We start from the raw sequence: 15859 nt of genomic DNA on the forward strand, positions 1-15859 counted from the left end.
ATATAAAAATAACATCGCACGTGAATATATCGACATGGAACGTTGTCATCTCTTGTTTTACTACGGCTGAGTAAAACCCCTGCAAGACCACTCTCACTGCTCTCATGGGCGCTGTCAGGAAACATTCTCAAAATGCCTGAAATAGCCAGCTGCTGACATCTTCCTGATATTTCCTATCTCAAGATTGAGGATGTTCGATGCAATTTTGAGCTTCCTCCAACATAATCTATTATTGTTCCGTAGATTTTTCCCCCCAATATTCTGTTTTATATTTTATTTCATTTCATATTTTCTGATTCCTCATGATGAGTTTGGTGCAATGCATTTGGAAGGGGAAATCATTTACCAGAGGAATAACAAATTGAATCCATACATATCTAACTTCATCATGTTATTATCTCATAGATTATGCAGGACAGTGCGTCTTTTTAGGATTCAGCAGAGCCTGAAATTGCATATCACAGTATCTACCAAAAGAAAAGCCTGAAAAAACATTCACACAAATAAGCATTGTTATCCTGCCGCAGGGTGCGAGCAGTCGTTTATGTTAGAGACAAGCTGTGTGAGTCGAGTCTGTCCTGTTGGACGCTGGACGCTGGAATGTGATTCACACTGAAACTTCAGACTATAGGACTGCCGAGCCAGAAGGATCACCTATCATCATCTAATGGAGTAAGATCCCCTTTGTTTCCCCTGCTCTCTCATTATAGAAACTCTCTCAAGCCTGAATGTGGACAAAGATAGTGTCGAGAGTTCATAATATCACTAATTTAATTACAATTTAAAATAAAAAAAAAGAATAGTATTCAACAGCATCCTCTCACCTTTATCCTCATTGCAAACCCTTGCTGCCCTTCTGCTCCTCTGATTGCTATTTGCTCAAACAAAAGCCAACCACAAAGATTGTTTTGATCTGTATTTTTGTTTTAAATTGTTCTTTTTAAAAAAAGAAGAAACCACACAGATCAGTTTGGCTCTTACAAAGTGCTTTTCTTTTGAAAATCAGCTTTCAGATGATGCCAGTCTGAGCTGAGAGGGAGAAAGAGACAAACACAAGGCAAAATTAATGGCGGGGATGTAACAAAAATAGCTTTCCGAATATTTCAGTGCAAAACTCTATTATATACACAGTGTCTGCTTGTATTTACATGAGCACGAACATACAAAGTTTACAGAATCCAAAAGGTTTAAACTGTTCATTTTTTATGTCTTACAGTGTGCAGAACATCCAAGATAAATCATTTGAAGGATGAAGAGGAAGATTCATTTTATACAAAATAAATAATATATATTTACTATCTTTTATATTTCCACATAAGCACGTGTAAAAACAGTAAAACCTACTCTGCCATGACAGCATGTTGTCAATCATTCATATTGATTGTCACTCTGTTCCTTCCTCACTGTATAAGTGATAATATATCTTTTGTCTCAATGTCTGTAATTGAAGAGGGAAGTAGTTATATGAAATAAGACCGACTGTATTTACTGTTCAGTATGTTAACTTGCATTTTCCAACATATTATCAACTACAACTCCTTAATGTTGATTTTTATCTTTTCACTGTGTAGTTGCATGCACATATACATTTTCAACTCGACTTCGTTATGACCCATTAATACCTCACATACAAATCCCTGTCAAATTGCTATTCCAGCTAATAATAACTGGAAAACCTAAACATCACTGCATACACTGTGACCAGACATTCAATTGAAACTGTCCACCATGTAGATATGTAATAAGGAAGTTTATAGTGCAAAAGTCTGAAAGTATAATAAACATGTCACCTCAGATTTCCAAATTAGATTAGGCAAATTAATTTGAAAAGATACATCCAGTGAGAAGATATAATTAGTTTTTTTCTCATGAACAGTGAAAAGCCCTAAATGAATTTATTATAGTTAATAATTAATTAATTAATATATTCTAACTGGCTTTGTCTGTGTTACCAAAGCTGATACATCTCATTCCTCTTATTTTGGTAACTTCAAACCTTCAAAAGCAAATCACAATAGTCTGAGCCAGCTAGAGAATTTATTGACCATTGTCTTTTTGTTGTATAAAGGTTTGTTCTTGGATGAATGTAAATGTCACTGGATATGTAGTTTAAAACTATACTGCACTTTAGTAAAGTTGATATATAAATGCAAAGTGGCGATTTTTTAAAATATATATATATATTGGCTACAGACATTCACAAAGCAAATTCATTGTGATCTTTGCACAACTCTTAAACTTCATATTCATTTCAAAGGATTAATACAAATGCATTTAGGACCAAGAGTGGGGCATTTGTGTTTTTGATATTTAAATTTGGCCATACAGAATGGATGTGACCTTTCCTCTTTCCTTTTTCCTAGATGTTCGTACGTACAAAATGCTACAAATATGCATGAAGGACCGGTATTTCGCCTTTTTGAATGTGATACTCACGTTTTAAATAAAACAAGATCGACTAAAGGCATCATGAGAATGACAACGGATAACTGAGAATAGAACCAGACACTGTGAATTCACACGTGAGAGAAACTTTGCTTCTTTGTCCGGATCGTTGGCACAACTGATGTCGTATTAGAATCATCACACAGTAAAACAATTGTTATGGTTGTTTAACCTTAAAATAATAGGGTTTTTTTTATTCATAAACCTTTTGTGTGTATTTAGCTTATTTTTTGCTTCTCAGTCCTGTGATATTTAGCACTGACATGAATACAGCGACTGTAAAACAACAAAGCAGTTGGGAGTGCAGCATTACAGGACACACACGCAGCGCGTACTTAGGGGTTGCCATGAATAAAATATAGAAACAAAAATAACACCCTTTATAAAACATTTAAACGCTTTCCAATGAGACAATGTGAAAGTACATTATGTACACGATTCCAGAGCTTTAAGCACAGAGGGTTTGAAAATTTAGACCTCTATTATGGCACAAATGATCAAGTTTGTGAAGTTGATTGGTGTGTGTGTGTGGGTGTGTGTGTGTCCTTTGCTTCAGGGTACTATATCTGAGCTCAGCGGGACACAGTACAACCCCTTATAGCTGTGACCAACATATAGTACCCTTTGGTATCGGTGAGGTTTGGAAGTCTACACTCTGCCATCATCATCGTCGCACCATCCTAATCATAATTGGCCTCACATCATGTCAGTCTTAACCGCTGTCAGCATCACGGTAACATTCAGCACCGTCGCCTCAAATGGAAAACGTATCCCCCTTCTCCTTCGTCAAAGTCACAGTTATTCGCGTCTCCGCACCGTCACCGTGAGCATGCTCACGCACTTTAGCAGCTTTGGGAAGTGACACATGTCAGAAGCAGCTCTTGTCTCATGACACAAGTTCTCGACATCAGAGTTCTCATAAAGCAGCCACAACAGCTATGTAAAGTAAAATGAAGTGTCAGTCTTGTAACTACGGTAGCCCACCTCCATCTCAACGAGCTCCTTCATTCCAGACCCGTGTTGCTGTCCTGGGCTCAACAAACCACCATTAGCCTCTTCGACTGAATCACTGCAGTAGCTTCCACTCTTACTGTACACCTCAGTTGCTGTTTGCTTTTCCTTGGCTACACTCTTGGTCTTCAGTGTGACTCACGCGTACGTCTCTCCTGATTTTAGTGCCACCAGTTCAGAGTCGTCCGTGTGGCGTCCGTTCAAGTGTTCGCTGTTACAGTCGTGATGGTACATAAAGGCAGGTACCTCTGTGATGGAGGTGGCCGTGTAGGATGTGGAGCGCATTGAGCAGTGGTCCTTTCGTCTCTGGCCCCACTGGGTCTTATACTGCATCCACTGCCTCTTTAGAGCTGCTTGCACCTGGATGTCACACACATAAAATACAAGGTTCGTTATTGTGGTCGCAATATTTTCAAGTGTTTTATGTAGGAAGAGCTTTGGTTCTAAGTATTTATTCATTTCTCCGCAACCTTTTTTTTCCTTCTATACTACTTTGACCGCTCAATTATTCTACCACATGTCCAGATTTACATACAAACCCATATGTGGTTCCAGTGCAATGTGAGGAATATAGGGCCCACATAAACACCATCTTGGTATCGTATTAATTCAACTGATAGTGATCTTAACTGATGCGAGCATAATTGTTGCCGCATATGTGGATCACTCCAATTTCAAGCACATTAACAGACAGCAGTTAGGAAATATAAACACCAATGTCACATTTCTTAAAGTGTGGCCAAGTTGTGCATGTGGACAGATCATCATGTTATAAAGGGAAGAAAGATGTACTCTCTAATGAGGTCTATGTTAAAGAATTAATCATGTAATTGTATATCAATTCTCCCCCACATCTGTCATCCACAGCCTCTTCTCCAGAACCTTCTCTGGAGGAAAGAATCATCTTTCGACTCTTTTTCGGCATCCAAACAACCGTACAACACAATGTGGGCGTACAACACCCACTTTACGCGAGCAATGCAGTGAATAATCACGCACAGCTATAAATAATGTTTGTTTGTCAGAAAGGGAACTCAAAAAGAGTGTGTAAACACATCAATAATCACTTAACTAAATCCATATCATGCAATCACAATATCAATTATTATGTTGACTGTTAGTAATATTGACTGTATATAGTATTTAGCTGGAGATTTGTCATTTAAACAAACCATCATTAGCATTTAAACATACCACATAAACTGACTGACCACTTCACCTACCTACCAACCTACTGTTGTCCAATACGGCAGCTCTGCCATGAATTCTACTTATCAACGCTTTGCCCCAGTCATTTATATAAACAGCATGGCCAAAATATTAGAAACACCTCTTATTATAATGTATTCCAGTCCAGTTTCAATTAAATTGGAAGTCAGATTGAATGAAGAAAAGAGAGCCAATCATTATCAAAAATGCTGTAGTCTCATTTTCTGTTGAACAACTAATCATTCAGCGCTAGACACTGATTGACTGAAGAGGCAGAGTGTGAACACAGTTTCTAAAAACAGAAACCAGAGCTACGATCTTCCTGGAGTGCAATGTCAATTATTTTATTATGCAATACTCTAATACTAGTGTAATTACTGCATGTGTATTAACACACAATGATCTAATGATATAAATTATGACAGTAATTGTTATAATGAGACAAAAGAGCAGCCGGGCTTACAGCTTCCGCACAGAACGTTTTGCTTGATGTCACAAATACAACATGAGAGCTGTTTGTCTCACTGACCTAACTTCACAATAGAGCTATTGAGGAAACAAGACACCTCTGTGCAGTTTGGCCTCGAAATCAAAAAACAGAATTGAACCCAGCTCCAGAAACCCATGTCCTGATTAGGGGAGCTCAATTGGTGATTATGTGGTTGAAGCAAAAAAAAAAAAAAAAAACCCTCTCATTCTCCCGAGACAATTTTGTTTTAGTTGACCTCATATTACCCCAAAAAGTGGGCTTGACCTTTAAACATATGCTCTGCACGTTCTTTATGATCTGGAATTGCTCATACTGTCATACTGCTTAAGAATTTGTTGTTGTGCTGCTCATGTCTAAGTCTGACCTATTTTCAAGGCTCAATGTATAAAACACAACTTCGCAGTAGGTTGCTAGTCCCTCTCTGTGAGACACCCCATGCTGAGTATTTAAATCTGCTTCTCTCTCGTTTTGCACACCTCTGCCCTGTTTTCCTCTCATGCAAAGAAATATGACGCAACAACAACAGGGTTTCAATGAAGCAGAGTTTCACAGCCCAATTTGTACAAATACACACACAAACACACACACACACACACACACACACACAGTCGTCTGCAATTGCCTGGCCACATTGTTGGTGCTTTGCTTTGCAGAGATCTTGGCCTTGAAAGCACCTGTCACATGTGAGCTGAAAGTTGTCCACAACAAAATTATGCCCAGTTCTGGGCTTTAGTGCAAAACTAACTCATGCATTTGGAGAAACGTGAAGTTAAGGATGTTCACAGTCAGACTGCTGCAGACTGACTTAGAAAAGCTGACAGAAGGACCTAAAGGGTCATATGTGTTTGAACAGGGGCACTTTTATAATGTTTTCTGTCTATGTCACTCCATTCAAGATGTGCTATAATTTGATAAGTTTAGGCAAAAATATTGTATTACCATGTTGAACTTGTAAAAATGTGTATACATAGCTCCCCCAGGGCTCTATAGAAATAGGACTATATTTCTATTTAGGCATTTGCCACATGCTTTTATCCAAAGTGACTTACAAGTGAGGTACAAGGCAAAGTCAAGAGGCATCCTTACCTAAGGATCCCTTCTGAAGGTAGGCCACAGCCGGGGTTTGAACCTCATTCTCCCTAATTGGAGGGCTGTGATCATACCAATACACTATCCAGCTGCTAAACTTATCATGAATGAAATGGTCAGTTTTAATACTTAGTTGCAAACCTTTGCAACAATGATTGCCTGATGTCTGACTGGACGGCGATGCCAGACGTTCCTGCAGCTGTCTTCTGTTCCTTCTTGTTCTTTTGGTATTTTGCTTCCAGTTTTGTCTTGACACAAAGGCAAAGTTAAGTGAAATAAATGTTCAACTGGACTGAGGTCAGGTGATTGATTTTGCAATTGCAGAACACGCAGTGTTTTTGCCTTAAAAAATTCTTGGGTTGATTACAAAGCTTGATTTAGGTCATTGTCCAGCTGCTCTGTGAAGCATTGTCCCAGGAGTTTTGAAACATTTGGCTCAATCTGAGCAGATAATATAGTCTCAAACATTAAAGAACTCATCCTGCTGTTTTTGTCAACAGTCACTTCATCAATAAATAAGAGGGAACCAGTTCTCTTGGCAGCCACACATGCCCACACCATAACACTACCACTACCATTTTTTTTTACAGGTGACGTGATTTTGGTTTTTGGAACATTGTTTTATTTTGTTTATTCCTGCTTTTGAGACTTTACACCTTGTTTACTCGTTTACTAACACAGATACACCTACAGAGTGTTCTGAATCTGACCAACTGTTGTGAATGTTGTTTTCTTTTCTAGGGACAAAATTCTTCTGTCATCTACCACAGTTATGCCTTATCCAGGCCTTTTGGAGTCCCTGACCTCAACAGTGCATTCTTTCTTTTTAGGAGTGTACCAAATTGGGCCACATCTGATGTTTTTGCTATATCTCTGATAGATGTGTTTAAAATTCCCAGCCTAATGATGGTCGCTTCACTGGCAGTAACAACTCTTTGGACTTAACAAGTTCCAAATCCAGATACCTCGTTTGAAATCCACTCTAGACCTTTTGTCTTCTTACTTAAAAATGAATGAACTAGTGACAGACATACACCTGGACATTGGACAACTGAGTAGGCAATTATCCAGATACTTGTGAACCTCTTTTAGTAAAGGGTTATACATAAAATTGTTACAAGTCCTACACAGTTAAACCAATAGTTTTAACAAAATTTAAAATTACAGTCTACACTAATGGTACATCTTGATTGTTTAATTTCAAATCCACCATGGTGGCATTCAGACAGACAAACTCAAACCTTTGATAGCAGAGTCAGTTTCCAGCTGGACTTGGAGCCACACAGTCATTTATAAACCGTATGTTACCGTTCACCTGACACGACCCTTCAGCTTTTGCCTCTGCTGTACTGAATTGGTCTCAGAAGACTAAGACATATGTAGAGTCTCTGTCAAGTTACAACTACTTTACTCATGTATTTAATGCCAAAAACAACTTTGTCTGTGTTTGACATTCATGGGTCACTTCTTAATATGCTTACAGGTACAGATGTAAGATGTCAGAGATCTGACCTGAAAACAAAATCTGAAAATGTTTTGCCTGATGGAGTGTGATGTCTCATAGCTAATGTCATAAGCAATGAGCATTTCTTTGCTCCATGAGTGAACAGTGTGCAGATTAACATGTGCAGGTTGACCTTTATAAAAGGCCAATTGCTCTAACAAAAAATGCAGCGTGCGAAAAATGGCACTATTCACATTTTAGAAGCAGTTTGACTGTTATACACTGAGTTGCTTTTTTGCCAGGAGTGATGTGAGAGAACTCTTATAGAATATCTGTCCTTTAAATATCACTGCATCTGTCAGGCAGTTAAATGAATCCTTTAACGTTACACAACACTGTGTAGCCAAACCGCTAATATATGTGTGTAAATACATATGCAATGCTTACCTCTCCGTTGAAAAAGCAGAATATTGTTGCCACCAGCAAACCCTTAAAAAGCAAAACAGATATAATTAAGTTGTTTTTTTTTAATACATGAGTGAAATAAATAAAATGGCACCAATGCAATTATATGAAGAGCTCTTTCAAAATAAAAGGAGAGTCTCTGTTGGAGTAACATAGTAAGCCCTTTCAGAGTCTGCCTGTTGTTTAATTAAGTGCTTAACAGGTAGTTAAATAAAGTTAATGGAGTGCCTAACTGGCACTAACTTCTTTTAAAGGTAATTCAGCTGTGAATCACATCAATCAATCACAGGGCAGAAAACAAGCGAGCCAAACGTTTTAATCTCAAGCCTGACAGGACACGAGGGCACTTGCTCATCACGGCTGTGCTCAATCTAAATATTGCTGTTAATTATTCATTTCAAAGTATATGATATATTAATTAGAGAGCATACGGATAATTGTGTTTTCTTTCATTGCAAGAAATGTGAAATGCTTCAAGCCAACTCAAAGGCAGCAGTGAACAATTTTCTGTCCTATGGTAATCACTGTTGCATTAGCTTTGAACCAAGCCCGCTACCTGGCACTTTCTATGGAATTTCTGAATAATTTAGCTGCTAGCTGTCAGCTCGGTACATACCTGGTAGTGCATGAGTATGTGCATGATGTATTCATAGACCTCCCCAGCCAGCCGGTTCTCTGGCCTCCAGGGAAAAATTACAAACTGTATTCCCAGCAGAGGCACCAGAATCAGGGTGGCTCTCACTGCTTTCATGTACATGTTGGACTCTGCCCGGTGTGTATCTCTCAGCTTGGTCACCAAAACTCTTATAATATTTAGTAAAAAGAAAAGATTCACCTGCAGAAAGGGGGAAACTTGCGAGAATTACAAAGCAATAATTACACATTTTAATCTGAAATCCTATATCTCCTAACTTATTCTGAAACAGTGGGTTAGCTGACTTACAAGAAGTGCTGCCACTATAGGACCGTGAACTGCATAGAGCAGATGGGTTTCCACACTCATCCAACAGCTACAGAAGGAAAAACATATCAGTCAGTACTGTCTGCTGCCCAAAGTACACACGCACACACATACAAAAACATGCATGTGTATCGGTCTGCACACTCTCGCAGTCTGCCACACGCAATAGAGCACATGTGTAAACATCTCGTGTTTATTTGCACAAGTTCTGGAACATTACTCACTTGTCATCGAAATACTTTTTCCTTGCCACGGCGTGGATGGATGCAGGCACTAGAGGAAAGCCTTGGATAGGAAAAAGACAGCGGCCATATGAGGTCTTGAGTGAATTTAGTGAAATTCATTTGTCATTCGTGCAACAGTAAACATGTGGTGAGCCTGGGTAGTTGTTTTGTTCATCTTAGACTTACTCATCAAATAATTGATTGCTCTCTAAATACCCTTTATATGATCTTGGAAAGTATAAAACACGTCGGACCCACTCTGACATCCTTATTTCTACAAACTTCCCTCTCGTAATTGTGTTTCTCCAATGAGACTGGATAAAGTGCTTGGATTCTTGTACAGTCAATTTTCAGAGTCCAATGAGGTCCCTGCAGCATATTGGCTGCAGATGGACCTGACAAACTGGTTGTCCTTCATCCACAAACACACACACACACACACACACACACAGCAAGCAGAGATCTCAAGGTTATCCATTTAGTTCCATTGCACCCTTTATTCCTCTTTTCAGCCAAGTGAAAAACAGGACAGGAGTTGCACTAAGCAAAAGAAACAGTTGGTTATGAGTAAATTGTGGCTGCTAGACTTGCTCCCATCTTGTCGAATTGCCTTTGAGTTGAGTTTTCGCCGAGTCCAATGAGGACATAAAAGCTTTTAAAGATATAATATGAAATACAATTCACATTATATATGGTCAAATGTGAATGGACTCACCCCAGCCCAGGAGGTAGTACCAGTGCAGATGCTGCTCCTCTGCAAACACAGCCACCACAATGAGCGTGTGCAGGTAAATGCCTTCGCAGAGCATCCAGAAGTAATTGCAGCCCAGCATGTACATGTGGAAGAAGTGCAGCACCTTACAGCCAACCTGCAGAGGATGTATGATAGATGCAGAACGATTTGTAGATCTGTCTGTTTTTGTAGTCCCCTGGAGAAAACTCTGAAAACGTCTGACATCATCTCAACAGGAGACAAACAAAATCTGAGGGGGTGTTTCTGCACTCATGGCACAAAATCATTAGACAATATTATCATTTCCTTACTGAGAGAGTGTTTATTCATTTACCTCCTCTGGAGCTATGATGGAAACGATGATTTTTCCTTGTTTTTGGAGTGCACAGTGATTGTGTTTGTCTCACATTGCTTAAAGTTGTCAGAAAAACACATGTTCTGCAAGTGCCTATTAGGCTCTTATACAGTACAGTACAGTACAGTACAGTTTTCTACAGTGCTAATTTCTAATTGTGTTTTCTGTTCTTTTGATTGAGTTATTATAATTTCTTGAAAGAGATTACTTTGATGACATATTATCATGTCAATCTTATCTAACCACAGTGCACTAATGTTGTAATTACCAAGGCACTTATGGAGGCTCCATATACTATAATTCCTCTAATGACTACCAGACACTGACGGCAATGCACGAAAGTCATAGAAAAAAACAAGAAAAACATCTCTTAAAAATAATTTATCTTACACAACACTAAGAAGTCAATTCCACTTCTGTTATATTTCCTAGGAGATGAGTTAAGGAGACATGTTATCAACATTTTGTGATTTTGTACATAACCTTTTTTCCCTGATGCCGACATGGAGAACTTGAACTAAAGACACCTGCATGTCATATACATACATCTCTATTATAATTTAAAGATGCTGGCATTACCATTAACTGTTGGGGGTCGTCTTAGCTCAAAAATAACACAAAACAGATTTCTACTTGTAAGCATTTAGTCGTATGTCTCTCCTGTACTTTCCTATGTTTCCCTTTCCATTTGAAGAGTTTCCATTATAACAGACAGACACTTTTCACTTTGCAGCTAACTCAGGTTTGTCTAAAGTTACAGACAGCGTTCTGGTTTACATATCAAGCTGCTATAGATCATGTAGATGTTTCTAATGTTTTCAGCCTCCTCCCTGTTTTGACATAAGCTTTGGGGAGTCACTCCCCCACACTGCTGGCAGGCCAAACCAGACTCTGCATGACCACAGCACAGAGAATAAAAAGAGTTTGTTTTCTCTGTGAGAGCAAATCCGCACCACAATCCACTATTCCTAAATCACCAGTGCAGAAAACAGGCTCATAAGTCTCACTTTGGCAGCTGTAAATTTCACACCGTTTTTCCAACAGACATATGCGTGAATCCAAATCAGTGGCCCTTACGATTTCTTTTTCAGTTTCCTCTTGAAAACCAAGGCCAATGTAACCAATGTGCAACACGTTACTATAGTCGACCTTTAGAGAGTAACAGAAAATATATACAATTTATATTTGGAGATGGGATGTGAAGAAAGGAAGGATCAGCTGGACAGATTTGATAAATACATGAAAAGAGAGAGCTGCAGAAGCTGCTTTTTGTCTCCTGGATGCCTCCAGTGCTTTGTCAGGCCAGAGATGCTCTACTTGAAAGCAGGCAGTTGTGCACACATGAGCCAACTCCTGCAATCTCTGTTGTTTTTATGTTACACTTGTTTTTTTGTTTTTTGCACATTTGCCTATTGAGAGTGAGTGTTTCTGTTTTTTTTTTTTTTTAAGCCAGTCACATTCTGACACTATTCGCACCAAGTTTAATTTTGAAATCTGTTAAATTTTTGTTTAATTTTATTCAGGTCTACACACAAGAAGATCCTTTTGTGGACAGGAGAGAACGGTCCAATAACAACTTTAAAGAAGCAGCACAGCACTTAGTTAAAAGGCTCTCGTTGTTTTGATTTCCAGAAAGGAGTGGTTCTTGAAAAGTAACATATGAATTTATGCTCGGTCCTGATAGCGAGACATTCCTACAAGACAGATTTATCATCTCTACCTAAGTGGATCTCTGGGTTCCAAAAATTCACATACGGGATTCAGTGTGACTCCAAACCCTGACAGGAAAATGTGGAAGGAAAAACGGTCTCCTCTCGACTGTGTACTGGTGCCAAGATACGGAATAGTGAGATATAATACTAATTAAAAGTCTGTCCCTCAAACTTGTAGGACTAAATATTCAAAACACAGAGAAACTGCATTTAAGTTTAGTTTGTAGTTTTTGTTTGGCATCGTCAGTAACATTTGTTTAATTTAATTCATCTCTGCAGAGATGGTACTCACCGGGTTCCTGCTCACCACTTCAGGGTTGTTGACTACGCCTATGAGGTAGATGATGGTAAGGGCAGAATTGAGAACATAGGAGCAGAAGAGGTTTTTGTGGAGGGTGATCCTTTGGCAGCTCAGGCTCCTGTGTGACAAAGATTGATTTTGTAACATGAAAACACGCAGGATGTTTTGTGATAACTCAAAAGATAACTTCAAATTGTCTTCTGACACATAAACACACGCGATAACGACGTCTAAAAATGTAAAAATGATAAATTATTATCCGGTTAATCGTGTCAGTCACTTTTTTTTTTCCAGTTTCTATCTTTAATCTGAAAAAACTGAATGGCATTACTGGCAGGCTAATAGTTTAATGAGCTTGTCAGATGCTGAATGGCCTGAAAAATATCAAATAACGGATCTTTCATCGCGCGCTGATTTTTTGTGGTTAGTATAAAATCCCTGGGATCAACAAGCTGGATTTGCCTTAAAATGTTTTACTGTACATGTGAGAAGTGCTGTTAAATAATGCATAATGGATCCCAAGGGTGCTTCCTCATTACCTTCACTGGCCACTCAGAATTAATAACATAACGAGATGCTTGACATGGAAAGTGACGGCTATTAGAATCAAAATTGTCATATTGATGGTTACTGGTTAAAAATGTTTTCATTTCAGGACAGAATTCAAACTGACTGCAGTGCTTAGAAGCTGAAAGAAACCTTGAATCAAATATATTTTGCAGAATATCGCCTCCAATAAATATATCCTCTACTGTTATATAATTTTACTGCTTACGGTCAATTTTATCTTTGTTGAGTCACAACCCCCACCCCCCCAAGATGAAGGAATAATAATACATTTCCTCTATCCAGGACACAGCAAGTTATACCGACTCAGGGCCGCAGTTACCTTCAACACGAAAAGCCTCAGACATAAAAGGAGATGCAGGAGCTGCTGAATGATTATATACAAGGGGTTTTATCTAAAAGGGATTGTCAAAACACAGACTGACTCCTCATGGCAACATTATTCTGTATTCTGTCAGAGGTCCTAACATTTTTGTTCAACCAATTCCTGTTTTTCCACGGCAAGCTGGAGTATTTTTATCTAGGAGTCCTGATAGTGTTGATGTAGAGTTGTAAATAATAGAGCCGTGCAGCTGTACACTATCACATACCGCTGTTAGCTTCACATCTGGTTTCTATAATAAACCGTAAGCTTCCAATATTTCTAGTGTTTTGGCTATAAATTCGCTAAGTTATGGTTAAAAGAAGAAGAAATAAAAATTGGCTTTTCTAAGCCAGTAAGTTTGTTACTTTATTGAGCTCTCAATTTGTCAGGACTTTGATCTTGACGAATTGCATATGTTCCGCTTAATTGCTGTGTAGCTGAGTTAAGCATTTGACTCTCAGCAGGTCATGAGCCTTTGCTATAATCCACCTGACCTAAACACAGCCGCTAGATTTATGAGTGTGTATAAAACTTTGCCGCACACTGAGGGTCTCTTACAAGATCTGTTCTGGATAACAGCTGCGTTTAGGAGGTCAACACCCTTCAACACATCAAATTTTACTACTGTAGCATTCACGAACTGCTGCGCCAACAAAGCATCGCTTCCAAATATTTTTATAAACCTCCCCAACCTCACGTTTGAAACCTTATTGTGCCATCAAAAATCATAATGATTGAGTTCCTTCCCTTAGAGATAGTGAGGTAAAGTTTCAGCAATACGTCTGCTAGCTTTTCTCAGTTTTCACTATTCCCACATTTTATTTTAATATATATATATAATATATTTATTTAATATATTTTATTCTCACTTTTCTTTATGCACATTGTTATTTTATGCAGTTACCTAAATTAATTTCAAAAGCAGCATCACAATGAAGTGTGCTCATTTTCCTTGTGGGATTAAGCAGTACATTTGGATGATCAACATTAATGAGCAATGCATTCAGGTGCACACGTTTCTAATGGGAGCGAAGCACCAGCGCACTCAATGGACGTCACAGCTCTCCAGCTGTGAATCCTAAATATCCATGTAATAAATGTGTTGCACAAGGAAACCAAGTTGGCACGAAATTAACAACAGTGAAGTGGGGTATAAATTACACTGTGTGTAAATAGCACGACTATTTTCAGTGTGAAAGTTTGTCATAAGAGACACTGCATCATGAGCAACTGTATCAGCCATTTTCAATACTGTACAACAATCTTACTGTAATACTGTAATGTGCATAATCAAACTGGAACTAGAGCTGTCTTGTCATTTTCTTAAAATTGCACACAGAGGACGGGAAGATCACATTGAATTCACCTGAAGTTTTTACCTGAAGTAGAAGAAGATGGCCAGAGAGATGAGCAGGGAGGCTATGGATAAAGCATGACCCACAATTGCCATGTAAAACAGGATGAACGCTGACTGTAACAAAAAAAAAAACACACAAACAAGAGAGAGATAACATGTATAGGATGCAACAAAATGTTAGAAATAGAGAAACATTTGGATTTCTTTGAGGTGTAATCGACTACCTTTGGTGAGTTGTAAGTCTGAACGCTTAATACCCTTTAAAAACTACACTGATGAAAACCAGAAGAGCTGAAATTGGCGTTGTCCTAGCTTTATCAAAAGCTCATGGAAAGTTTAATCTTACTTTACTTTGGGATCACACTATCACGTCTGTTCGTTCTCGCAGGTTTCTGCAGCAGCAGATGGAGTAGCTGATCTCTGGCTTGGCTGGCATCAAACTACCACGGCAACTGGTACACCGGCAAAATGGAAATGACTTGTTTGGAGAAGTTGTGTTTACAGGTGCAAGTTATTTGCAATTTGCCTTGTCCCCGATGGGACAATAAGGAAGGATTGTTTTCTAGTTTTCTACTTGCTTGTTGAAAGAAGTTTGATTTAAAAAAAAATGTGAAGGCTGCCAAACTGTCAGCATGGACAAGGGAAAAGAAATTGTGGAAGAAGAAGCTATATATGCCACAAGGTTACAAAAACACGTCTGACTGTTTTTGCTTATGTTTTCTGGTGCTTCTGGTTTGTTTGATATTGTCTGGCGCAGTCCAGCAAACACCAGTAATATCATTCTGAGAGGCCCGAGACATGTGAAATTAGTGAGAAATTTATGGCAATGGTAATGGTAGATCATAAACACTGAACGACCGAACCACAAGCTTAATTTACGATCACATTACCGCTGCGTCGTAGCATGGAATACATCTGTACACAAATAATAAATGCAAAAATGCAAAACATATTCTTTCTGGACAAATTACGCTCTGTTGTGTCCTGGTGCAGCAGCCTGGTGCAGCTGGTGATAAGAAAGTCGTTAATATGTAACGGTGTAAACAAAGGGCCTGTTTGTAGGGACAATCCAGACCTGGGGTCTATATTGACTATATAGCCTGAGAAACAGAGGGCTTGGTTTGATAGTTTT

At 38.7% G+C, this 15859-nt stretch overlaps 1 protein-coding gene across 1 annotated transcript in view; it reads right to left on the bottom strand.

Annotated features, from left to right (window-relative positions):
• Window positions 1–906: 906 nt before the first annotated feature.
• The window catches only part of calcr (calcitonin receptor), a 46999-nt gene continuing 32046 nt past the window's right edge, over window positions 907–15859 (bottom strand). Inside the window, exons 16-23 of the mRNA XM_026348824.1 lie at window positions 14750–14841; window positions 12431–12557; window positions 10054–10207; window positions 9339–9399; window positions 9097–9163; window positions 8770–8988; window positions 8136–8177; window positions 907–3816 (exon numbers count right to left, since the gene is read on the bottom strand). Of these exons, the coding sequence (XP_026204609.1) occupies window positions 3595–3816; window positions 8136–8177; window positions 8770–8988; window positions 9097–9163; window positions 9339–9399; window positions 10054–10207; window positions 12431–12557; window positions 14750–14841 (984 nt within the window). The 3' untranslated portion in view covers window positions 907–3594. The remainder of the gene's footprint in view (window positions 3817–8135; window positions 8178–8769; window positions 8989–9096; window positions 9164–9338; window positions 9400–10053; window positions 10208–12430; window positions 12558–14749; window positions 14842–15859) is intronic.

Source organism: Anabas testudineus, chromosome 11, assembly GCF_900324465.2.
Source record: "Anabas testudineus chromosome 11, fAnaTes1.2, whole genome shotgun sequence".
Taxonomy (NCBI): domain Eukaryota; kingdom Metazoa; phylum Chordata; class Actinopteri; order Anabantiformes; family Anabantidae; genus Anabas; species Anabas testudineus.